Below are 26,050 nucleotides of genomic sequence, written 5' to 3'. Positions count from 1 at the left end.
TTGGGAATGGTTTTGGAACCAGGCAGTAGGCAGAGGCTATAAAGACTTTGAAGAGTGTTAAAAAAATGAAAGCATAGGGGAACCTGGGTGGTGCAGTCACTTCAATGTCCAACTCTTGGTTTCCAACTCAGGGTCCTGAGATCAAGCCCTGCGTTGGGCTCTGTGCCCTGCGTGGAGTATGCTTCAGTTTCTCTCTCCATCTACCTCTGCCCCTCTTCCCATCCCCCCCCATGCATGCCATCTCTCTAAAATAAAAATAATCCTTAAAAAAATGAAAGCATAAATTGCCTTGCACAAATTACTAACAGAAATCCTGAACTTTAAGGAGGCTGCTGGTAAGGGCTTAAAGGGAAGTAAGGAAGATGACATTGAAAAGAGGAGTAAGGAAGATCCTTGTTAGGTAGTGGCAAAACCTGCCTGCTGTGATATGGAGAGTTAAAGAAACATGCCTAACAAAGTCAGTGATCTAAGATTTCCAAATAAAGTGTTGAAGGTGTCTTCTGATTTTTTCCTGCTGCTTACAGGAGATTGAAAGATAAAATATTTGCCCTAACTGAAGAACTATTAAAGATTAATGAGCTCGGGTTTGATGATTTTGAAAGCTCTCAGCCTCTCCAGATGGGAAATAATGCTAAAATTAAATGGTTTCTGAGCAAACATCAAATCTAGGGCATTTCTGGAAAAACATGGTCTAAAGATAAAGTCAAGGGTGAAATTGTAAAATCTTTTTAGGACATCAGAATGATCTAAGGTCTTGCTTCAGAATATTATTCCATCAGACAAAAGGTCCTCTAAAGGTTTTGAAAGTGTGATTCACATATAAAAAGGGGGGTGGTTGGGTGGAGACTTTTAAGAAACTTAAGGATGTTGTTCTTCAACCTTTCTCCAAGTTACAGAAAGGATTATTTCAAAGAGACTTGTCTATTCTAGTTGGCCCCAGTAAGATTCACAGTGGACTCCCAAAGTTTTCAAAGAAATGTAACAAAAACCCTGCCAAAGCAGTATAAAGTTAAAAGAGGCTGTTGTATTTCCCAAATTTTACTGGCAGTAAGCAAGCTGAGAAAACTACTCAGCTATAAACACATCTATCTTTCTTAAAAAAGGAAAGTTGATTTAGAGCATGGGATCATTAGCCCAGAGGGTGGAACTAAGAGCCATAGGCAAGAATAGGACTGAGATCTAATCAAGAAGTTTCCAACCTTCATCCAGCTTGATTTCAGAACTGCTATGGATCAGTGCCTCCTACATTCTCCTTTTAAATAGACATGTCCACAGCAGTTATCATGTGCCTATCCCACCATTGTATGTGGGTATTTTGGGTGCAGATAACTTGTCTCTTTAGTTTATAGGTGCACAGATTGAGAGGAACTATAATAAAGGAATTGTACTTAAATCATACACATGGAGTACCTCATTTGTACCTAGATTTGATTTTAATAATGAGATCTAGACTTTGATTTGATCCTGTAATTGGATGTGATTTCGGGCAACCTTGGTGAGAGTAAGTGTATTTTGCATGTGAAAGAGAAGGGAATCCTTGGGAGCCAGAGAGCAAACAATGGTAGCCAGAGTCTAAGATCTCTCCAATGATCCTCACCTTGTTATGCCTTTGTATAGTTTCTTCCTAAAACATATTATGTTGGTCTGTGTGACCAACAGAATATGGAAGAAGTAGTGGTACATTACTTCTGAAATTATTAAAAAAGAACCCCCCCGCAACACACACACCACATTCATTTCATGTCAAGTCATCTGCCATACTGTGAGTAGCCCTATGGAGAGGTCTCAGAATCTGAGGCATCCAGGCACAAGCCACCTGAGTGATCTTGGAAGCAGATCCTCCAGTTCAATCATGTCTTCAGATGACTGCAGTCCCAGCAAACATCTTAACTGTAACCTCAAGGAGACCCTGAGCCAAGAACAACTGCAGCCGAGCTGGTTCTGGATATATAACCTGCAGAAACTGTGAGATAACACCTTTGTTGTTTTAAGTCACTCAATTTCAGAGTAATTTGGAGAAGAAATGGATAACTGATAAACGGGTATAACTCCAACTAAATTTCTTGGTAAGTCCATTAAAGATGCATAAGCATATAAAAATCACATCTCTGATCTTATATTGAGTAATTTCTCATTTAAGTAGAAAAAAGGACAAATTAGAGGAGGGCCATGGAAGAGAAGCCAAAGAAAACGTCTGGAAAGGTTTAGACCTACCTCTTCATGAGGGAGTAGAGAAGACTGTGGACCATGTGATTGGCTAGACTGGGCTCAAATATAGCTCTTCCACTTCTTGTGTGTGTCCCTGGGGGAACCATTTAATTTCTTTTTGCTTCAGTTCCTTATCTTTAAAAGAGTAATAAGGTCTTTGCATGGCTGTTGTAAAAATTAAACTCATTCACTTATTCAGTACCCTTCAGTGAAGGTCATGTGCCAGAAACTAGAGAGAGCAGGAAGTAACAGAGACTTGGTCCCTTCTCTTGTGTGTGGATTTTATAGTCTAATGGAGGAGATAACTATTGGACAAGTAGTCATACAACTATTTATATAATGTTTGCTACTCATGCTATAAGAGAAAACATAGAGTTCTGTGAAAGTGTTAAACATCTGCCAGAGCCTACCCAGGGAAAAAAGGAATGATATTTAAATTGAGTCATAAAGGAACAGGAATTGGTTAAAAGGAGATAGATGGAAGAATGATGCAGACAGATGGAATAACATACTCCAAATCTCAGAGCTAAGGGGAAGTCTGAAAGTCTAAAAAAGGGTTGAAGTTTAGTCACTGAGGTGTGGGTAGCAGCATAATGTTAGACTAGAGAACTGGACAGCAGCCAAATGATGTGGAGCCTTAAGGGGTTCATCAAGGATTTTGAATTTTATCTTGATAGCACTGGAACAAAAGAGTTCAAGAGTAGGAGTTTTGTGGTTTGCCTTTTATTTTTACTCTGTATGTTCTGTATTGGATGGTGGCAAGATTTCATAAGAAGAGATTAATAAGTAGACTACTGCAGTACTCCAGGCACAGGGAGATGAGTGGCTTGAATGATGGTAAAGAGATACATGAAAGTAAGTCAAGTATTTTTATATATGCTTTTTACCAGCCTTCCTTATCTCCTAAATTTAATCACCATTCATGCAGTTGCTCAAGCCAAAAATCTCAGAGTTATGCTTGATTCCTTTCTTTTTCTCACTCCCCAAATCCAGTCATATCAGCTCTATCCTGTAAAAGAACCCCAATTCCAGCCTCATCTTAGCCTTTCCACCTGTACTACTTCCACTCTGACCAAGCCATATGCTCTCTCACCTGGGCCATTGTGACAGTCTCTTAATTAGTCTCTGTGTCCACTTTTGCCTTCCCAGTCTATTTTCCATAACCTATCTGGAATGACCTTTAAAACATGCAATTTGGTTAATGCACTCTATTGTTCCAACAACTCCAGTGGTTTTTTCATCACACCTGGGAGAGAATCCAAACTTCTTAACATGGCCTCCTGGCTCCTGTGTGTTTGGACCCCTCACAACCTCTCTGACCTGTTTCCCCATATCGTACCCCCTTGTTCAGCACCACTCCCTAGTCACACTAACCTTCTTGCTGTTCCTGAAACATGCTGAGTTTATTCCCATTTCAGAGCCTTTAGACTTGTTCCCTCTGCCTACATTGTTCTCCCCAGATCTTCCTGAGGCTGTCTCCTGCATATCATTCAGGTCTCAAGGAGAAAGAACCTCCCTCCCATCCTTTTCCTTTGCATTAGCTTCATAGTCTTAGAGTAGTCTACAAATAATTTTACTTAATTACTTTTAAGTACCTTTTTAGAAAATGAGCTCTTTAAGGACAAAAACTTTGACACTGCTACAACCTTTGTCTAACATTCACTTAAGAGACATGAATCAGAAGAACAAATATTGTTAAACTATCCATGCTACCCAAACCAATCTACAAATTTAATGCAATCTCTATCAAAAAACAACACCATTTTTCACAGAACTAGAATTATCCTAAAATTTGTATGGAACCACAAAAGACCCTAAAAAGAACAAAGCTGGAGGTATCAAAATCCCATATTTCAAGATACTCTTCAAAGCTACAGTAATCAAAGTAGTATGGTACTTGCACAAAAACAGACAAATAGATCAATGGAACAAAATATCTCAGAAAGAAACCCATGCTTACATGGTCAGTTAACCTATGACAAAAGAGGCAAAAATATACAATGGGGAAAAGACAGTCTCTTTAACAAATGATGCTGGGCAAACAGGACAGTTACATGCAAAAGAATGGAACCGGACCATTTTCTTACACTATACCAAAAAAAAAAAATAAACTCAAAATGGCTTAAGAACCTAAATGTGAGACCTTAAACAATGAAACTCCTAGGACAAAACACAGGCAGTAATTTCTTTAACACTGGTGATCACAACATTTTTCTGGATATGTCTCCTAAAGCAAGGGAAACAAAAGTAAAATTAAATGTTTGGGACTACACTAAAATAAAAGGCTTTTGTACAGAGAAGGAAACCACCAACAACTAAAAGTCAACCTGCTGAATGGGAGAAGGTATTTGCAAATGATATATTCAATAAGGGGTTAATATCTAAAACATATAAAGAACTTATAGCACTCAACACCAAAAAATCCCTAATCCAATTAAAAATGGGCAGAGGATCTGCATACATATTTTTCCAAAGGTGACATACAGATGGCCAACAAACACATGAAAAGATACTCAACGTCACTCACCATCAGGGGAGTGCAAATTAAAACCACAATGAGATATCACTTTATAGTTGTCTGAATGGCTAAAATGAAAAAGATAAGAAATAACAAGTGTTGGCAAGGATATGGGGGAGAAAAGAACCCTCACGGTCTGTTGGTGGGAATGCCAATTGGTACAGCCACTGTGGAAAACAGTATGAAGGCTCCTCAAAAAATTAAAACTAGAATTGCCATAATCCATAATCCATAATTCCATGTTGGGTATTTACCCAAAGAAAATGAAAACACTAATTAGAAAAGATATATGCACCCTTATGTTTATTGCAGAATTATTTACAATGACAAAGATATAGAAGTGACCCAAGCATCCATCCATAGATGGATGAATGGATAAAGAAGACATGGCATACACACACACACACACACACACACAGGAATATTACTCAGCCAGGAAGAATAATGAAATCTTGGCATATGAATAATGAAGTAAGTCCATCAGAGAAAGACAAATACCATAGAGTATTCCACTCATATTTGGAGTTTAAGAAACAAAACAAATGAACAAAGAAAAAAGACAAAAAGCCAGACTCTTAAATAGAGATAACTGGTAGTTGCCAGAGGGGAGGGAGGTGGGGGGATGGATGAAACAGGTGAAGGAGATTAAGAATACATTTAACTTGAGGGCGCCTGGGTGGCTCAGTTGGTTAAGCGACAGCCTTCGGCTCAGGTCATGATCCTGGAGTCCCGGGATTGAGTCCCACATCAGGTTCCCTGCTCAGCAGGGAGTCTCCTTCTCCCTCTGACCCTCCTCCCTCTCATGCTCTCTGTCTCTCATTCTCTCTCTAGCAAATTAATAAAATCTTAAAAAAAAAAAAAGAATACATTTAACTTGAACACTGAGAAATGTATAGAATTGTTGAATCATTATACGCCTAAAACTAATAGAACACTGTATGTTAATTATACTTCAATAAAATTTTTTTAAAAGATTTTTATTTACTTGAGAGAGAGTGAGCAAGAGAGAGAGACAGCATGAGCAGGGGGAGGGTCAGAGGAAGAGGGAGAGGAAGAAGCAGACTTCCTGCTGAGCAGGGAGCCCAACATGGGGCTTGATCCCAGGACCCCAAGATCATGACCTAAGCTGAAGGCAGACTCTTAACCAACTGAGCCACCCAGGTGCCCCAATAAAAAAATTTTTAAAGACAAAAATAAATGCATAAACATTTAGATAACATTATAAATGTAAGGACACTAGTTTTGTTTTGGCATATAAAAGATATCCAATGAAAGGTAGTTCTTATTGTTTAGTCTGTATCCAAAGTAAATACCTTTTCCCCAAATCTGATTTAATTATGCCCTTGATAACTTTGTTAGTGAGTTACTATTGACATCAAGTAAAATGGAAGTCTTGGAGTGTGTGTGGAGGGGGGCGTCCTTCACAATAGCTACTTTTGAATAAATGGAAAGTTAATCTGGGAAGAGTCTGTACAACTTCAAAAGGACAGTGGTAAACAGACTTAAGGGAGCCTTCCCTCATTCCCATCTGATGGTAATCACATACCCTATAATCCTCTCCTGAGTGCAGGCAGGACCTGTGCCTTTCTTACAACCAACAAATATCATAAAGGTGATTAGATATAATTCCTGTGATCATGTTGTATTATAAAGTCTCTGTATTAGTAGACTGGAATTAGAATTTCTCTGCTGTGTTGTAAGGTAACTATGGAGAGGGCCGCATGGCAGTGAACTGTGGGCAGCACCTAGAAATTGTGAGCAGCTCCCAGACGAGAGCCAACAGGAAAACATGAACCTCAGTCTTCTGCCAACAACCTCAGGGCACCTGTATGTGGAGCTTTCCTCAGTCAAACCCCTGATGAGACTGCAGCCCATCCTGACATCTGGATTTTAGCCTGGTCTGACCCTAAAGCAAAGAAGCCAGCTAAATTGTGTTTATATTTCTGACATACAGAAAGAGTGAGATAATAAATGTGTGTTGTTTTAAGCCAGTAAATTGTTGTAATTTGTTACACAGCAGTAGAAAACTAATATAAAAATCATAGACAGAAAATACAGAAGAGCAAAATTTGGTCAAATATAAGGACACACAACTGATAAATTGTTGAACACTACATCTGAAACTAATGATGTACTATGTGTTGGCTAATTGAGTTTAAATTAAAAAAACAAATATAGGGGCGCCTGGGTGGCTCAGTTGTTAAGCGCCTGCCTTCAGCTCAGGTCATGATTCCAGGGTCCTGGGATCGAGCCCCGCATCGGGCTCCCTGCTTGGCGGGAAGCCTGCTTCTCCCTCTCCCACTCCCCCTGCTTGTGTTCCCTCTCTAGCTCTCTCTCTCTGTCAAATAAATAAATAAAATCTTAAAAAAAAAAAAATATAAGAAGGACATGACACTAAAAAGAGCTGTCTAAAAATGAAATGAACTTCATCCAAGAATACTAAATTCCTCATTGCTGAAAGGGTTTAAGTGGTGAAAATGTTGTTAGTGCATCAGATTGAGTTGGTGATCTTCACAGGGCTCCTTCCACATTAAAAATGACAAGATTTGAAGTACTCATTACCACCAATGACCTAGAATGGTAAATCCTATGGATAAATACAAACAAACTCTGCTTACACAACTAACGTTGCTGTCAATATTCATATTCTCAACCAGCAAAAGATCATGTAACTGGGCCACTTCCTTTTAAAGATTTTATTTATTTATTTGAGAGAGAGAATGAGATAGAGAGAGCATGAGGGGGGGAGGGCCAGAGGGAGAAGCAGACTCCCTGCCGAGCAGGAAGCCCGATGCGGGACTCGATCCCAGGACTCCAGGATCATGACCTGAGCCGAAGGCAGTTGCTTAACCAACTGAGCCACCCAGGCGCCCGGGCCACTTCCTTTTAAAGTCCCAAATAAAGATACAGAGATGAACTCTTTGCATATTATTTTTTTTAAAGCACAACATAGTAGTATTTGGGTTAAAAAGCAATTATATTCATAAAACTTCATGCTTTCAACAATTCTAAGAATTCGTTAAAAAATGCTATACCCATGTAGCCTGGTTCTGGTGCCAGGAGGAAGTCGATGATTTAAAAATTACCAAATGAAAAGGTAAGATAATACTGAGAGGAAATATCTGTGGATATATCTGTGGATAAAGGACTTGTATCCAGAATATATATATATATAAAATTCCTACAACTCAATCATAAGGACACAAACAATCCAGTTAACACTTGGGCAAAAGGTTTGAATAGAGATTTCACCACAGAAGATATTCAAATAGCTAATAAGCACCTGAAAATGTACTTAACATCATTAGTCAATAGGGAAAATATGAACTAAAACTACAATCAGCTCTTACTTTACACCCATGAAGATGGCTATAGTAAAAATGACAGGAACAATTGCTGCCAAGTAGAGAGAGAAACAATGAGCTCTTTTGCATTTCTGATGGGAATGTGAAATGGTGAGCCATTATGGAAAATAGTTTGGCAGTTTCTTAAAAAATTAAACATAAATTTACCATACAACCCAGCAATTTTACTCCTACGTATCTACTTAGGATACCAGAACTGAAAACATATGCCTGCCCAAAAACCTGTATGTGAATGCTCATAGCAGCATTATTCATGATAGACGAAAAGTCAAAACAACCCAAATATTCATCCAGTGATAAATGGAGAACTCCAGTGTGATATACCCACACAACAGAATACTCTTTAGCAATAAAAAGGAAGGAACTACTTGTACATGCTGTAATGTGGATGGACCTCCACAGCATTATGCTAAGTGAGAGAAGCCAGATGGAAAAGACCACATATGGCATGCGTCCACTTCTTTGAAAATTCCATAAATTCAACTATATAGGCAGAAAATATATTAAGTGATCATCTGGAGCAGGGTGTAGGAATGGGAGACTGAAATGGGCACAAGGGACATTTTGGCATGACCAAAATGTTCTGAAACTGGACTGTGATGATGGTTGCATGATTCTATAAATTTGCTAAAAGTCATTAAATTGTCCACTTCAAATAGGTGAATTTTATGGTATGTAAATTATACCTCAATAAATCCATTTTTAAGAAATGCCTCCTTTTAAAATACTATGCATTAGAGATAGTAACCTCATCTGAAAATAGGGATACACAAATTGTCTCAGGCACTCCTGCCCGCTAAGTGTAGGATCTAGTTGGGTTCAAAAGCAAACCTCATGAATTCAGGCTTCCATCATTTCAGTGGGGGACAGGAAGAAGACGACTGATTGATGTCTGTCCCAAGGGAAGGCATTTGGAAGCAAATTTACCACATACACAAGCTAACAAGGGCAGTGTTGTAATGTTTACAAAGAACAACCTTTTCAATTCCCTGTGGGTATTTTAAAAGCACCCATTTTAACATGAGGATCTGCTGATATAAAGTATTCTTACACAATAGATTAGCAGATCTTTTCACATCCCTGCAGTATATTTGATAGCATAATTTGAATTTCTGTATTTAAATATTTAAAATATCATCTAATGCAGACATCTTATTATCAGATAGGTCTTTCCACTTCCACCCAAGTTTGTTTAAATGAGAGCCATTCATAGCACATTTCTGGAATTATTATTATTTTTTAAAGATTTTATTTATTTATTTGAGAGAGAGAGCACATGAGAGGGGGGAGGGTCAGAGGGAGAAGCAGACTCCCTGCTGAGCAGGGAGCCCGATGCGGGACTCGATCCCGGGACTCCAGGATCATGACCTGAGCCGAAGGCAGTCGCTTAACCAACTGAGCCACCCAGGCGCCCATGGAATTATTAACCTAACTATACCATGACCAAGAATATGTATACACATATCATGCACTGACACATTCTAAGGAACAGAGGCTATACAAGTAGCTAAAAATGCATATTTAACTTTTGAGTGACCAAGGAAAAATGTTTTTTCCCTAACATTGCAATTATGTACCTGGAATGCGATCGGCCTCTTTCCTGGGAAGTCTGGGAGGACAGACTTCCATCGAAGGAGTTTCCTCGGTGGCAGCCTGAAATCGTGGCCTTGGGTGACATGGGATCTGACTGGAAAGTTTCACAGACCACCTGGAGTCCCTTTTGGAGGTAGAGATAACAGATTAGTCTTCCTTCCTTCCTTCCTTCCTTCCTTTCTTCCTTCCTTTCTTCCTTGCTTCCTTCCTCCCCTCCTTCCTTCCTTCCTTTCTTTTTCCTTCAGGTACATCCTCTAGAATTAGCCATCATAGTACATACTTTTTTTTTTTTAATTGAACATTTTTCTTTATAGCACAGCTAACTACAAGGTCATAGACCAAGGGATTTTGCTTTCATCTAAGAGCGAATGGAAAAAGACTTCTAGAGAACCATGTATATTATTATAAGCATTCAGCTAAATACTTTCATAAACTTTATTTCATTTTTCCCTTGATTCTTTTCTTTTTCACCTCACATACCCAGGATCTGTAGAAGAGTTACAAACCACCAACTCATCAAAGATGTGCCAATACTGAGGTGAGCTGAGTAGGGCCTGAGCTGGAAACCAGGTTAGTAAGAGCTGATCAAACTGAAGCCAGAAAATGAGAATCGAAGCACAAGTTTCAGGTCTTTCTGTCACTCATTAAAGGAGGATGGGATACATTTTTCCAGTTGGAGACGATGACCTTTATTTCGATTTGTTAAGCACAAATGCAGCCATTCTCTTACAGAGTAGCTTATTTTAACGACATTTAGCTAATAAGTACAACTCTGCTCAGGTAATAGGACATTGTCTTTCCATAGGTATTACAGATGAAATTCTTCACTTATGTATGAAGACCCTCAAACATTTATCATAGTATTTTAGTTCTCATAATTTTTTTAAAAAATTTTTATTGTAATGTTAATCACCATACATCATTAGTTTTTGATGTAGTGTTCCATGATTCATTGTTTGTGCATAACACCCAGTGCTCCATGCAGAACGTGCCCTCTTTAATACCCATCACCAGGCTAACCCATCCCCCCACCCTCCTCCCCTCTAGAACCCTCAATTTGTTTTTCAGAGTCCATCGTCTCTCATGGTTCGTCTCCCCCTCTGATTTCCCCCCCTTCATTCTTCCCCTCCTGCTATCTTCTTCTTCTTTTTTTTCCTTAACATATAGTTCTCATAATTTCTATTTTCATATGTAAAATAAGAAAGCACTGTCCAACCATGATGCATAGAGAGACAAATACACTGCTAGAAATTTCATAAAATAAGTCCTCTGAACTAGATCAGGGAATCCTTTAGCATGAGCATGCTATGTGTGCTTCATGTTGGGTAATTGGGGAGATAAAAAAGTATTAGATGAATCTGAACCTTGAAATCAAGAACTTACAGTTAAGTTTAAGACGAATATAGGTTAGAGTAGCACGCCCAATAGAAATATAATACAAGCCACAAACATGAGACACATATCTAATTTTAAAAATAATAAACATTGGTGAAATTTTACTATTATATTCTGTTTAACCCCAAATTACTATTTCAACATGTAATCAATATAAAAATCATCATTAAGATACGTTTTTTTCATACTAAGTAGTCAAAATTTGATGTACATTTGATACTTAGAACACATCTCAATTCAAACTAGCCTTATTTCAAGTGTTCAAGAGCCACATGAGCCTCGTGGTTACCATATGAGGCAGTGCAGATTTAGAGTGACTGGACAGGAGTTCATGGGGGAGTTGAGATCTTAATTGGTCCTTAAAAGAAAGATAAAATTTAGACAGGAAATGAAGAGGAAAGATAGTAATCCACATAAAGGAGACAGATTGAGCAAAGACCCAGAAGCTAAAGCAGCATGCTCTATATATGAGAAGCAGTGCTTAACTAATTGAAGGGGTAAACAAGGTCACTTAAGAAAAATGATGCTAGGTGGTAGAAGGCACAGAGAACCAGGGAGAAGAGTTTGGTCTGGAGGTGATGGTAAAAGAAATCCACTATAGGTTCGTAGGGAGCAAGGGATATAAAGAAAGAACGGCAACCTTGCATATAATAAGCCTCTGTGGAATGATGAGTTAATAAATAAATGATGCATTAGGAAGATTAGTCAGGCATTATTAAGTGGTATTTATGTGAAGCAGGAGAGGCAAGAGGTAGAAAAATCCAATTAGGTGGTTCTAGCTGCAATCTAGTAATGAGGACCTGGATTTAGAGGGTAGTAGCGGGCACAGAGAATAAAGAACACATATGAGCAACGTAACAAGATAAAACAATATGACTCAGCAAGAACTCAAATTGAGATGAGGAAGAAGAATGAAATAGGATACGTATTTTGTTGTCTCTAATATGTCATCAGTTATAAGACACGATTATTTTATGTTCAATTAAGAAAAAACTGTTAATTAAACTAAAAAACTTACCAGGGAGGACTTTTTCTAATATATTTATTAAAAGCACTATCTTACTTAGACTTATTTAGGCATAGCTTTTGATTATATATTCATCCTGTGTATATGTAAAAAGGATGATATAAGTGAAATAAATTGGTATAGGTATTCTTGAAATTTCTAAATTTTAAATCAGAGTTTTTGATACATGTTTTTCCATAGAGTAACTTTTTCTGTGTCAAAAATGTTATTTCTTCAAAGTGTTATTTCTTAAGAGTACTCCACTATTACCTCTGACATATTCTTCTAAGTCACTGATCCTGATTCTGCAAAGTTAGATGCTGGAAATGACAAATTCATGCTGTGCAACCTTATGAAAATGACAACCTTATCAATACTGCTACCAGGCAGGGAGGTTTTAAGAGGCCAAAGATCATCAAACGCCTGACTTCAAATATGTTAAAAGTGAAAAAAATATATATCTTAGAATAGGTAAAATATAGCAGACAAACCACAGTGTCTGTACTCAGCAAATGTTCAGGAAACAGTAGATATAATAGGACTCCAACATTTGCAGTTTTTAGGGGAGAAAGGATGATGGCACCGCTGACAGTAATGCATCGGTTAGAAAGAGGATCCAATATTGCTGGAAAGCAGAAAATTGCATTTTGCACGTGTGGAATTGGAAGTGAAGGTAGGTCATCTAAAAACATACTAAATTAATGCCAGTATACATAACCATGTGGCTTTTTTTTATTGTATATCTGGAAAACCTAGAAATACATATATTTTTTAAAATTTTATTTTATTTTATTATGTTATGTTAGTCACCATACAATACATCGTTAGTTTTTGATGTGGTGATCCACAATCCATTGTTTGCGTATAACACCCATCGCTCCATGCAGTACGTGCCCTCCTTAATACCCATCACCAGGCTAACCAATCCCCGCACCCCCCGGCCCTCTAGAACCCTGTTTGTTTCTCAGAGTCCATAGTCTCTTATGGTTCATCTCTCCCTCCTATTTCCCCCTCTTCATGTTTCCCTTCCTTTTCCTAGTGTCCTCCATGCTATTCCTTATGTTCCACAAATAAGTGAAACCATATGATAATTGACTTGCTCTGCTTATTTCACTTAGCATAATCTCCTCCAGTCCCATCCATGTTGATGTAAAAGTTGGGTATTCATCCTTTCTGATGGCTGAGTAATATTCCATTGTATATATGAACCACATCTTCTTTATCCATTCATCTGTTGAAGGGCATCTTGGCTATTTCCGCAGTTTGGCTATTGCAGCCATTGCTGCTGTGAACATTGGGGTACATACGGCCCTTCTTTTCACTACATCTGTGTCTTTGGGGTAAATACCCAGGAGTGCAATTGCTGGGTCATAGGGTAGCTCTATTTTTAATTTTTTGAGGAACCTCCACACTGTTTTCCAAAGTGGCTGTACCAACTTGCAATCCCACCAATGGTGTAAGAGGGTTCCCCTTTCTCCACAACCTCTCCAACATTTGTTGTTTCTTTCCCTGTCCATTTTTGCCATTCTAACTGGTGTAAGGTGGTATCTCAATGTGGTTTTTATTTGAATTTCCCTGATGGCTAATGATGATGAATATTTTTTCATGTGTCTGTTAGCCATCTGTATGTCTTCCTCAGAGAAGTGTTTTTTCATATCTTCTGCCCATTTTTTGACTTTATTATTTGTTTTTTGGGTGTTGAGTTTGAGAAGTTCTTTATAGATCTTGGATACCAGCCCTTTATCTGTAGTGTCATTTGCAAATATCTTCTCCCATTCTGTGGGTTGCTTCTTTGTTTTGTTGACTGTTTCCTTTGCTGTGCAGAAGCTTTTTATCTTGATGAAGTCCCAAAAGTTCATTTTTGCTTTTGTTTTACTAGCTTTTGGAGATGTATCTTGAAAGAAGTTGCTGGGGGTGATGTCAAAGAGGTTACTGCCTATGTTCTCCTCTAGGATTTGGATGGATTCCTGTCTCACATTGAGGTCTTTCATCCAATTTGGGTTTATCTTTGTGTATGGTGTTAGAGAATGGTCGAGTTTCATTCTTCTGCATGTGGCTGTCCAATTTTCCCAGCACCATTTATTGAAGAGATGGTCTTTTTCTATTGCATATTTTTTCCTGCTTTGTCGAAGATTATTTGACCATAGAGTTGAGGGTCCATATCTGGGCTCTCTATTCTGTTCCATTGGTCTATATGTCTGTTTTTGTGCCAGTACCATGCTGTCTTGGTGATTACAGCTTTGTAATATAGCTTGAAATCAGGCAATGTGATGCCCCCAGCTTTGTTTTTCTTTTTCAACATTTCCTTTGTGATTCAGGGTCTTTTCTGGTTCCATACAAATTTTAGGATTGTTTGTTCCAGTACTTTGAAAAATGTCATTGGAATTTTGATCGGGATGGCATTTGAAGGTATAGATTGCTCTGGGTAGCATAGACATTTTAACAATGTTTATTCTTCCAATCCATGAGCATGGAATGTTTTTCCATCTTTTTGTGTCTTCTTCAATTTCTTTCATGAGCATTCTGTAGTTCCTAGAGTATAGATTCTTTACCTCTTTGGTTAGGTTTATTTTGAGGTATCTTATGGTTTTTGGTGCTATTGTAAATGGAATCGTTTCTCTAATTTCTCTTTCTACAGTTGCATTGTTAGTGTATAAGAAAGCAACTGATTTCTGTGCATTGATTTTGTATCCTGCCACATTACTGAATTGCTGTACGAGTTCTAGTAATTTGGGGGTGGAGTCTTTTGGGTTTTCCAAATAAAGTACCATTTCATCTGTGAAAAGAGAGAGTTTGACTTCTTCTTTGCCAATTTGAATATCTTTTATTTCTTTTTGTTGTCTGATTGCTGTTGCTAGGACTTCTAGTACTATGTTGAACAATAGTGGCAAGAGTGGGCATCCTTGATGTGTTCCTGATCTTAAGGCAAAGGCTCTCAGCTTTTCCCCATTGAGGATGATATTTGCTGTGGGTTTTTCATAGATGGATTTTATGAATTTGAGGAATATTCCCTCTATCTCTAAACTCTGAAGAGTTTTAATCAGGAAAGGATGCTGTATTTTGTCAAATGTTTTTTCTGCATCAATTGAGAGGACCATATGGTTCTTCTCTCTCCTCTTATTAATGTGTTCTATCACATTGATTGATTTGCAAATGTTGAACCACCCTTACATCCCAGGATAAATCCCACTGGTCGTGGTGGATGATCCTTTTAATGTATTGTTGGATCCTATTAGCTAGGATTTTGTTGAGGATTTTGGAATCCATATTCATCAGGGATATTGGTCTGAAATTCTCCTTTTTGATGGGGTCTTTGCCTGGTTTGGGAATTAAGGTAATGCTGGCCTCATAGAATGAGTCTGGAAGCTTTCCTTCTGTTTCTATTTTTTGAAACAGCTTCAGCAGAATAGGTATTATTTCTTCTTTGAATGTTTGGTAGAATTCCCCAGGGAATCCATCAGGCCCTGGACTCTTGTTTTTTGGGAGGTTTTTTGTTCACTGCTTCAATCTCATTACTAGTTATTGGCCTATTCAGGTTGTCAATTTCTTCTTGTTTCAGTCTTGGCAGCTTATAGGTTTCCAGGAAGGCATCCATTTCATCCAGATTGCTCAGTTTATTGGCATATAGTTGTTGATAATAATTTCTAATAATTGTTTCTATTTCCTTGGTGTTAGTCGTGATCTCTCCCCTTTCATTCATAATTTTATTAATTTGGGTCCTCTCTCTTTTCTTTTGGCAAAGTCTGGTTTATTGATCTTATTAATTCTTTCAAAGAACCAGCTTCTAGTTTCATTGATCTGATCTACTGTGTTTCTGGTTTCTAATTCATTGATCTCTGCTTTAATCTTAATTATTTCTCTTCTAATGCATGGCTTAGGCATCATTTGTTACTCTTTCTCTAGTTCTTTAAGGTGTAGAGTTAGCTGGTGAATTCGGGATTTTTCTGTTTTTTTGAGTGAGGCTTGGATGGCTATGTGTTTCCCCCTTAGGACCGCCTTTGCAGTATCCCATAGGATTTGGACCAATGTGTTTTCGTTCTCATTGGTTTCCATGAATTGTTTAAGTTCTTTGATTTCTTGGTTGACCCAAACATTCTTGAGCAGAGTGGTCTTTAACTTCCAAGTGTTTGAATTTCTTCAAAATTTTTTCTTGTGATTGAGTTCCAGTTTTAAAGCACTATGGTCTGAGAATATGCAGGGAATAATCTCAATTTTTTGGTGTTGGTTGAGTCCTCATTTGTGACCCAGTATGTGGTCTATTCTGGAGAAAGTTCCATGTGCGCTCAAGAAGAATGAGTATTCTGTTGTCTTAGGGTGGAATGTTCTGTATATATCTATGAGGTCCATCTGGTCCAGTGTGTCATTCAAAAGTCTTGTTTCTTTGTTGATTTTCTGCTTAGATGATCTGTCTATTGCTGAGAGTGAAGTATTAAGGTCTCCTACAATTAATGTATTGTTATCAATATGACTCTTTATTTTGGTTAACTGTTGGCTTATGTAGATGGCTGCTCCCATGTTGGGGGTGTAGATATTTACAATTGTTAGATCTTGTTGGATAGACCCTTTAAGAATGATATGGTATCCTTCTGTGTCTCTAACTACAGTCTTTAGTTTAAAATCTAATTTGTCTGATATAAGAATTGCTACCCCAGCTTTCTTTTGAGGTCCACTGGCATGGAAGATGGATCTCCATCCCTTCACTTTCAGTCTGGATGTATCTTTAGGTTCAAAATGAGTCTCTTGTAGACAGCATATGGATGGGTCCTGTCTTTTTATCCAATCTGCAACCCTATGCTGTTTTATGGGAGTGTTTAGGCCGTTCACGTTGAGAGTGATTATTGAAAGATATGAATTAATTGTCATCATGTTGCCTGTGAAGACCTTGTTTTTATAGATTGTCCTGTAAATTTCTGTTGTATATCACTCTTGGGGTCTTTCTCCTTTTATAGAACCCCCCTTAATATTTCTTGCAGGGCTGGCTTAGTGGTCACATATTCTTTCAGTTTCTGCCAGTCTTGGAAGATCTGCATCTCTCCATCCACTCTAAATGACAGCCTTGCCAGGTAAAGTATTCTTGGCTGCATGTTCTTCTCGTTTAGTACCCTGAATATGTCTTGCCAGGCCTTTCTGGCTTGCCAGGTCTCTGTGGATAGGTCTGACGTTATTCTGATGTTTCTCCCTCTGTACGTAAGGAATCTCTTCCCCCTAACTGCCCTTAAGATGGTTTCCTTGGTTCTAAGATTTGCAAGTTTTACTATTACATGCAAGGGTGTTGGCCTGTTTTCCTTGATCTTAGGAGGGGTCCTCTCTGCCTCTAGGATGTGAATGTTTGTTTCATTCCCCAGATTAGGGAAGTTCTCAGCTACGATTTGCTCAAATATATCTTCTAGTCCTTTCTCTCTCTCCACCCCCTCCAGGATTCCAATAATTCTGACATTGGACTGCTTCATGGTGTCACTTATTTCTCTGATTCTATTTTCATGGATTCTGAGTTGTTTTTCCCTGGCCTCCTCTTTTCCCTTTTTATCTATTAAATTGTATTCCAGGTCACTAATTCATTCTTCTGCCTCACTTACTCTAGCTGTTAGATTATCTAGATTAGATTGGATCTCATTGATAGCATTTTTAAGTTCTGCCAATTCACCTTTCATTTCTGCCCTTAGAGACTCTATGTTGCCATTAATTGATTTCTCCATTCTAGCTATTGTCTTCACAATTGCTAGCCAGAATTCCATCTCCAACATCTTGGTTATATCTGCATCCATTTGTAAATCTGCAGCATAAATCATAATCTCTGAGTCTTTCCTATTTTGGGTGTTCCTCCTCCTAGTCATTCTGTTGAAGGGTGGTTGAGGGAATGTATAGAATCCAAATTATTGACCACAACCCAAGCAAGATGCACCTGTTTTCTAGGGACCTTAGGGTTGCTGGCCTCTTGTTTTCCCAGCCTGTCTTCTGGGGGGGGGCCTGCCGTGATGTTACTCAGGCAACCCTGTTTGGGCAGAGTTGCCCTGCCCCCCTGTGGTGGGGGATGGGCTTAGTGGGAACCGGTTTTTTAGGGCTTTTGTTCTCTGGCAGCTTTCCCTGGCGGCTTTCCATGTCTCTTCCAAGAGTCAGAGCAGAAGAGACCGTTTCCAACCCTCTGCCTCAGAGCAGAGAGACCACAGTCTGTTTTTCAGTGAGCTCTCCAGGCCACACTGTTTCTGTTTCTGTCCATGCTGTTATAAACTGTAGCATCCTGGGTTGTGCGCCCCTCCGCAGCGCTCCCAGTCCTCGCCTCCAGGTCGGGGCATGTCTCTGCCCTTTGTGCTTCTAAAACCGCCAGCCACCCCCAGTTCACATGTGGGGCCCCTACTGCTCCAGTTTCTATCAGGGGGGCTGCGCTAAAGTCCTTTCCCACTGCTACCAGTCTTCGAGTCTGTGTCCGTCCCCAGCGCAGGAGGCTATCGCTCACCAGTGGTGCAGGATCCCCATGGCCAGGCTCCTTCCCACTGCCGTTATCCTCTGATATCTGCCCATGGAATCATGGCTCCCCACTTTGTACCTCGAAACCAACTGCCCACAATATTCTGTTTGTAGAAATCCAGATCTTCTTACATCTCAGGCTGGTTCTTTGGGTGCTCAGAGTGCTCTGGTAGATATCGAGCTCAATTCCGGGGACCAGTTGGAATAGGGTCCCTTACTCCTCTGCCATCTTTTCCCAATCCTCTAACCATGTGGCTTTGAACTACCCTGGCCTTCATTTCTTTCTTTTCCAAACCAAAGAATGCATGAACATTTTTCACTGAATTATATTCTTTTTTATTATGCATATTCTGTTTTATGTGGATTTGTCTTGATGTATCATTAAACTTTAGATTTCTTAAGGGATAGGACTATACCTAATGCCTCCTTTCTACTCCTTCCTCCCCACCTGCTGCAACATTATCTTAGCTAGATTAGGCTTGCCTAAAGAATATTAAGGAGATTTAATAATTAAGAACAAGAGGACACTTTAACTAATGGGGGAGGAATAATGATAACTAACACTTATCGAATGTTACACACTAGCCATTGAAGTAAAGCACTACAGATTACACACTAGACATTAGATAGAGCACTACTGATCACACACTGGCCACTGAGATAAAGCACCACTGATTACACCCTTGCCACTGAGATAAAGCACCACTGATTACTCACTTGCCACAAAGATAAAGCACAGTCATACACGCTTCTGTTTCAGCACTCCCACACTGGGAAAGTGTATAAAATTATTTTCCATACTTGACAGATAGAAAACCAGAGACTACTTAAAGATTTATATTCAGGAGTAGGAACTTGCTTTGAAACCAAGTAGTATCATTCTAGAACTCATCTTATCCTTCACACTACTACATCCAGGAAATGACTACCTCCTTTCTTCCCACAATCACAATAAACTCACCTCTCGATGTCTTGCATCTTGATTTGGTGATTCACAGGTTTGACTTTGGCTGTTGATAGGAGAGCTTCTCTTAGCTGCCAAGACAGGAGAAATACTATCACAAATGTTATAAGATTATGATAAATAAGCTCATTTTATTTTATCAGTTCACTTCTTTAAAAAAAAATTTTAATATATTATCACCTGGAAAGAAGACATTTAATAGCATATGTTGTAAGAGGAATCAAGTAACCAATTAAAAAACCTTTGCATTTCTAGGTTATCATAACAATGAAGATTTCTTCATCTATTCAGTCTGACTCAACAGGCTATGGTGCTAAAAAGTTGGCAATACTAAAAATAAAAATACTAAAAATAAAAAAAAATAAAAATACTGTATAGTACCAAGTATCTGCCACATCCTTTTTAAAGCATTTTACGTATACAGTACTCCTCTCTTATCTGCTGGAGATCTCTTGCAAGTGGATGCCTCAAACTGTGGATACTACTGAACCCTAAATATACTGTTTCTTCCTACACATACGCACCTATGATAGAGTTCAATTTATAAATTGCACATAGTAAGAGATTAACAATAATCACCAATAAAATCAAATGATTACAATAATATACTGTAATAGAAGTTATGTGAATGTGGTTTCTTTCTCTTTCTTTCAAAATACTTTATTGTACTGTATTCACCCTTCTTGTAATGATGTGAGATGATAAAATGCCTATGTGAAGAGATGAAGTGAGGTCAAGGACGTAGGTGTTGTGACACAGTATTAATTACTGACCTTCTGACAATTTGTCAGAAGGAGGATTAAATCATCTGCTTTTGGACCACAGGGAATTGAAACTGCAGAAAGTGAAACCACAGATAAGGGGGAGGGGAACTACTGTCTCAACTCATTTAACCCTTACAATAACCCTATTATAACATATGGAATACTATTAGACCCATTTTACAGATAAAGACACTAAGGCACAGGGAGTTTAACTTGCCCAAGATCATTTGACCCTCACATGAAGGTTCAAGCCCAGGCTTTCTGGCTCCAGGGTCTGTGCTTTTATGACCACATTAAGCTTCTCCTATGGCAAGAATCAAATCAGTTACATCTTTTACTGAGGATTGGGAAATAGTGGGAAGTGAAGCTGGCCATGCCACATGGGAACTGTGAGCAAACTGATGCTGAGAAAGGGATTGACCGAGGTCACAAAACAAGAGACCCAGGGAGTGTCACCCACGTGCCACTGCTTTTTCTTCTGGCCATGTGTCTGAGCTGAGTTTAATTTCACTTCAGATCTTGGGCATCATTTCATATCCACAGGCATCAGGTAGAGGGGAAAAGAATCCACTGTATCATCCAGAAACAAGGGATGGTGATGTGAACAGCCCCAGTGATTCATGAGGGACACGATTTCTTAATAGTTTTAATACATCTGTTAAATGATAGTTTACGTATTAATGGGAGAGAGACAGAGAGAGAGACCTAAATGTGAAGTGACCTCTTTATTCAAAAGTGATGACTTTAAAATATGAAAAAATTCCTTAATCAATATAAAGATGTCTTTTTCAGTAATAGTTTTGTTTTACTGTAACATATTTTATTTTCTTATTTCTATTGTTTTCAATCTTTTAACCTTGTACATCCATCTTCACTCTCAGATGGTTTTAATTCATTGAAATTAACCTCATTCCATCCACAGAATCTGAAGTAGATCACCTCTGGCTATGACATTTTTATTTATTTAGTCCCTTGCTATTTGAACCTTATGACAGACAAAGTTACTCTTGAATATATAACTTATTTCACTAGTTAATGTATTGTACACATTAATTCTCTAATTGGTCTACTTTTACATATGAAAAATTGCATCTTTTGTTTGAATTACAATAATAAGCATGATTGTCACTGTAAGCATCTTATCACACATATGAATAATATGGCACTCTTTTGTTTAGAAAATCCTTTAACATATTAAGTACCTTGCAAAGGTATGTTAAATTATAGGGGGAAAATAGATAAGAACTTCTTGATGATTTCCTTCCCCTAACAAAACTCTTTTACATGCATAATCTTCCACTGTCTGCAGAAAAATCTTAGGAAGTAAGCAAATGATAGTTATACATATATATCTCATGCATCTATAGATGTACCACATAATTTATTTCTTTCTAAATGTTATTATCAATGCTAAAAGTTTGGTTGGAAATAGAAAGATGGAATTTATTAAGCTATAAAATAGGTACCTTATGTGGATTCTTACTTATTCCACACTATGAGGCCATATAAGGTGGTATTATTTTCTCCCTTTTAAAGAAATAGGAACACTCAGGTTGGGTACATACGTAGTAAGAGATAGATCTGGAGTGAAGCATGAGCCTTTCAGGTACTTTTCAAGCTGTCATGTGTTAGTCTTTCTACAGTTCACCAATAAGATTATTTCATTAGACAATTCCTATAGTGAAATGCTTTGATAGCAAATAAACACCAAGACAAGGTTGTTAAGGAGCTGTTACTTTGTTTCCTGTAATGATGATTATGATGATATAATTATAATAATAGCTTATTCACTTACTATGTACCTGGCATTCTTCTAAACAATTTTATATATAATTAATTCATTTATTCTTCATAACAACCCATAAGTTTAACTCCTGTTTTACACATGAGGAAACTGAGGCACAGGTAATTGAAATGACTTCTCCAAAGTCACACAACTCAATGGCATGTGACCCTGGCTTAGTTTCTTTTTTTTTAAAGATTTTATTTATTTATTTGAGAGAGAGACAATGAGAGACAGAGAGCGTGAGAGGGAGGAGGGTCAGAGGGAGAAGCAGACTCCCTGCCGAGCAGGGAGCCCAATGCGGGACTCGATCCTGGGACTCCAGGATCTTGACCTGAGCCGAAGGCAGTCGCTCAACCAACTGAGCCACCCAGGCGCCCAACCCTGGCTTAGTTTCTCATCATGTGAATGAGCCCTGTGCCTGGGGCACTAACATAGCTCCCCGGAGAAATTTTCTTCCTCTTGGTTTCTTAAGGGCAAATCATTCCATCACCCTTACTTCTGCATATGAGAGAGTCTGCTAACACTGTCCCAGCAGGTGTCCAAATTACGAACCTGTAATGATGTTCCTGATGGGCTTCACCAGTGCTGTGAAGCCAGAGACCTCGGGCTGTCTGTGCTCCCACATGGGCTGCCATATAACAAGCCCGCTGGCCAGTCGGAACGTAAGGTCAGATTCCTGGGGGAAGAGAAGATTTATGTCCAATAACTGGCTTATAACTGGTTGAAGGGGCCAGTCATCGCAATGATTAGTATCATTCACAAGATTATTGTCAAAGTAGGTTGATCTTCTAGACCTTCTCTCATCACTCAGATGAGTGTTTCTAGGGCAAACCAGTAGCCCTAAGTTATCATTACAATTACCATGGAAACCATGGTGGTCTGCTTTTGGCAAAATGAATAATTAAAATGGAGCTTTGGACAAAGCATGAAACACAAATTGTTGTTTTGTGTTAGCAGTGATCAAGGCCTGTTTATTTCAAGAGTCTTGGCAGATCTCTTGTGGTTGTCATTATTATTCCTCTTAATTATTTAATTGTCCTTCTTTCTCCCTCTTAAATCAATATCCTCAGATGCTGGCTATTTTGACTTTGTATTCTCTAGGCCATCTCTTGTTTTTTTTTTATTATGTTATGTTAGTCATCATACATTACATCATTAGTTTTTATTCCATGGTTCATTGTTTGTGCATAACACCCAGTGCTCCATGCAGAACATGCCCTTTTTAATACCCATCACCAGGCTAACCCATCCCCCCACCCCCTCCCCTCTAGAACCCTCAGTTTGTTTCTCAGAGTCCATAGTCTCTCATGGTTCATCTCCCCCTCCGATTTCCTCCCCTTCATTTTTCCCTTCCTGCTATCTTCTTCTTTTTTTTTTTTAACATATCTCTTTTTTTTGCATTTCATGGAATCAGGAACATATATATAGACCCTTCTAGTATATTGTTTTGTAATGTTACCTTCTTAATAATCTTTAATTCCTTGATGGTCTATCAGGCATCAGGCATCAGGAAGGCACCCCTTCCACAACACCTGACATCATCACAATGCTTAACACAGCATTAGAAATTGGGTGTACAATAGGAGCTCAACAAGCACTTGCTGAATTGCACTAACCTTACAACCCATACTCACTCAGTTTATCTATAATTTAAAGTCTCTTCCAAGGAGCACATTTTCCGCTTCCTTATTACATCATTTTGAGAGGCTGAGATGTTTAAAATTCAATCTCATATTGTGTAAGTACAAATATATGACATTCTGAGATTACATTTTAAACAACTCAGCCACAAACTGGAATTAAAAAAAGAAAAGAAATAAATTAAACAACTCAGACTCTCAAAAAAAAAAAAAATAAAAGATGGAAGCAGAGAATGTTATCGCAGATTAATGAACACAACTGAGACCCAGGAATTCACTCAGGGCAGGGATTTGCAAACCTAGCTTGCATATTATAATCACCTAGAGAGCTTTTAAAACATAGGAGGCCCAGGTCTCAACTTCCTCCCTTGCCCAGACCGATTACATTAGAATCACTCTGAAGTTCTCTGCTGACTTTCATGTGTAGTCATGGTTGAAAACCACTAATCTAGAAGAATAAGAAGTAGGAAGAAATTGGAAAAAAAGAAAAGTGATCCTGCAAATGGTGAATCATTGTGGTTCAGTGTCAGCTGGAAAGGCTGGTGAAATCCACACATTGATACAGAGAGGTTTCTTCTGTAAGGTATGGACTGGGATCCCGGAGCTACAACAGTGCCCATGATGGGAAAGCATCTAGGACTCCCTGTGGAGGTATTAAGAAAGTACATAAAGCACTTGGTCAAATTCTGTCAATATTCATTCTACAAATATTTATAGACCACCTAGTGTATACCTGGTACTACTCTAGATTCTGGGCTAGAATAGTGAACAGAGCTTACAAAAATCCCTGCTCTCCTAGGTGCAAAAAGAGAAGTAAAGCAGGCAAAGGGATGTGCCTGCAAGGTGTTGGTATTTTAGACAGAATGGCCAAGGAAGTCTTTGTTGTGAAGTGTCTTTTGAGTAAAAAAAATCTGAATGAAATTAAGGAGCTGCCATGTAGATATTTTCAGAAAAAAACCTTCCATGAGAAGGGATCAGCAAGTGCAAAGGTCCTAAATATGCCTGGTCTATCAAGAAACAGTCAGGAGACTGTGTGTCTGGAGTCAAGTAAATGGCAGAAGAGTAGAAGAAAAAAATAAGGTCAGAGAAGTTATTGAGTTCCAAATAATATAGGGCCTGATAGGTCATAGTAAGGGCTTCCGCAATTACTGAGTAAGACGGGGAGCCACCAGAGGGTTCTGAGTAGTGGCGTGACATTACTGGATGTATGTTTGATAGGATTACTGAAGCTATTAATAATAGTTCAAGAAAGGGCAAAAGTGGAGAGACGGTTTGGGGAGCTAATATCATCTAGGTGGAAGATGATTACAGGAGAGAGTTCGTAGAGGGCGAAATGAGCAGTGGTAGATTCTGGATACATTTTGAACACACAGTCTACAGACTGGAAGTGGAAGGTGTGAGAAAGAGGTGTCAAAGATTTTTGGCTTTGATAAAGATAGGCAAGATGAAGAGGAGCAGGTGTGGGGATATCAGGAGCTTAGTTACAGACATGTTAAGTTTGAGATGCCTGTTAGACATTCAACTAAAGATACTGAGTAAACAGTTTGACAGGAAGGTTTAAAGTTAATGGAACATAGTATTATGTGTGGTGTTAGATCCAGCAAGCAGGGGATTAACAGCAAGCAAAGTTTATCAGATTTGTCTCCAGAAATGCAGGAAGCCAAATCTCAATTGACCTGGTTTTGATGATTTCATAGCTTCTGAGCTCAGTGTCCTTTTCCATGTTCCTCATAAGTAATCTTGGCACAAATAAAACTCTAGTGGACACTGCTTCCAAAGGTAAGCTCTCTTATACTGAAACCTGGGCCTTTAACACTGGCCTTATCGATGTTAGCACTCACTGAGACTTATTATTTTGTTTTCTTTGATATATTTCCAACTAGATTCTATATTTATTGGAGACAAATTGAGATCTCCTTCTATGCATTTCCCCTTGAGCATCAATACAGACTTGCTGATTAATTAAAGATAGTTTACATTTCACAAGTAACACCAACTAAATCAAATCATTCTTTAGACTTGAACACTTGCAGAAGGTATGGCCTCCTCTTACGTTGCTATGTTCCTTTGTAAGTTCTTTTTTAAGTTGGATGAATGCATAAGCTCTGGGACCCTAATTCCTCTTCTGGAGTCCCCTTTAGTGGGTCATCTAATGCCATGTATGCCCACATGGCCAGAATGTTGATAACTAGAAGAGACACTATCATTGAAACAGCTGTGGGGCAGGTGGTCTAGTGAGGTCCTTAGAAAAACCAGAAGACACAGACACTAGTAGAATCAATATCTCCACATTTCAGATGCCTTTCTTGTTTTCACTGAATGCCTGTTTCCATGATGGCATGAAAT

The 26,050-nt window shown here is 38.6% G+C and overlaps 1 protein-coding gene across 3 annotated transcripts in view; it reads right to left on the bottom strand.

Moving 5' to 3' along the window:
- UNC80 (unc-80 homolog, NALCN channel complex subunit) overlaps positions 1–26,050 on the bottom strand; it is a 229,921-nt gene that overhangs the window by 192,136 nt on the left and 11,735 nt on the right. For all 3 annotated transcript variants that reach the window (XM_064587002.1, XM_064587001.1, XM_064587003.1), the window contains exons 5-7: positions 22,617–22,740; positions 19,512–19,585; positions 9,669–9,808 (exon numbers count right to left, since the gene is read on the bottom strand). In XM_064587002.1, coding sequence (XP_064443072.1) covers positions 9,669–9,808; positions 19,512–19,585; positions 22,617–22,740 — 338 coding nt within the window. The remainder of the gene's footprint in view (positions 1–9,668; positions 9,809–19,511; positions 19,586–22,616; positions 22,741–26,050) is intronic.

Source organism: Mirounga angustirostris, unplaced genomic scaffold, assembly GCF_029215605.1.
Source record: "Mirounga angustirostris isolate CCGP_5_RB_7025 unplaced genomic scaffold, mMirAng1.0.hap1 SCAF_3, whole genome shotgun sequence".
Classification (NCBI taxonomy): Eukaryota; Metazoa; Chordata; class Mammalia; order Carnivora; family Phocidae; genus Mirounga; species Mirounga angustirostris.
The sequence above is the reverse complement of the archived record's forward strand: the minus strand, read 5'-3'. Positions and strand labels throughout refer to the sequence as shown.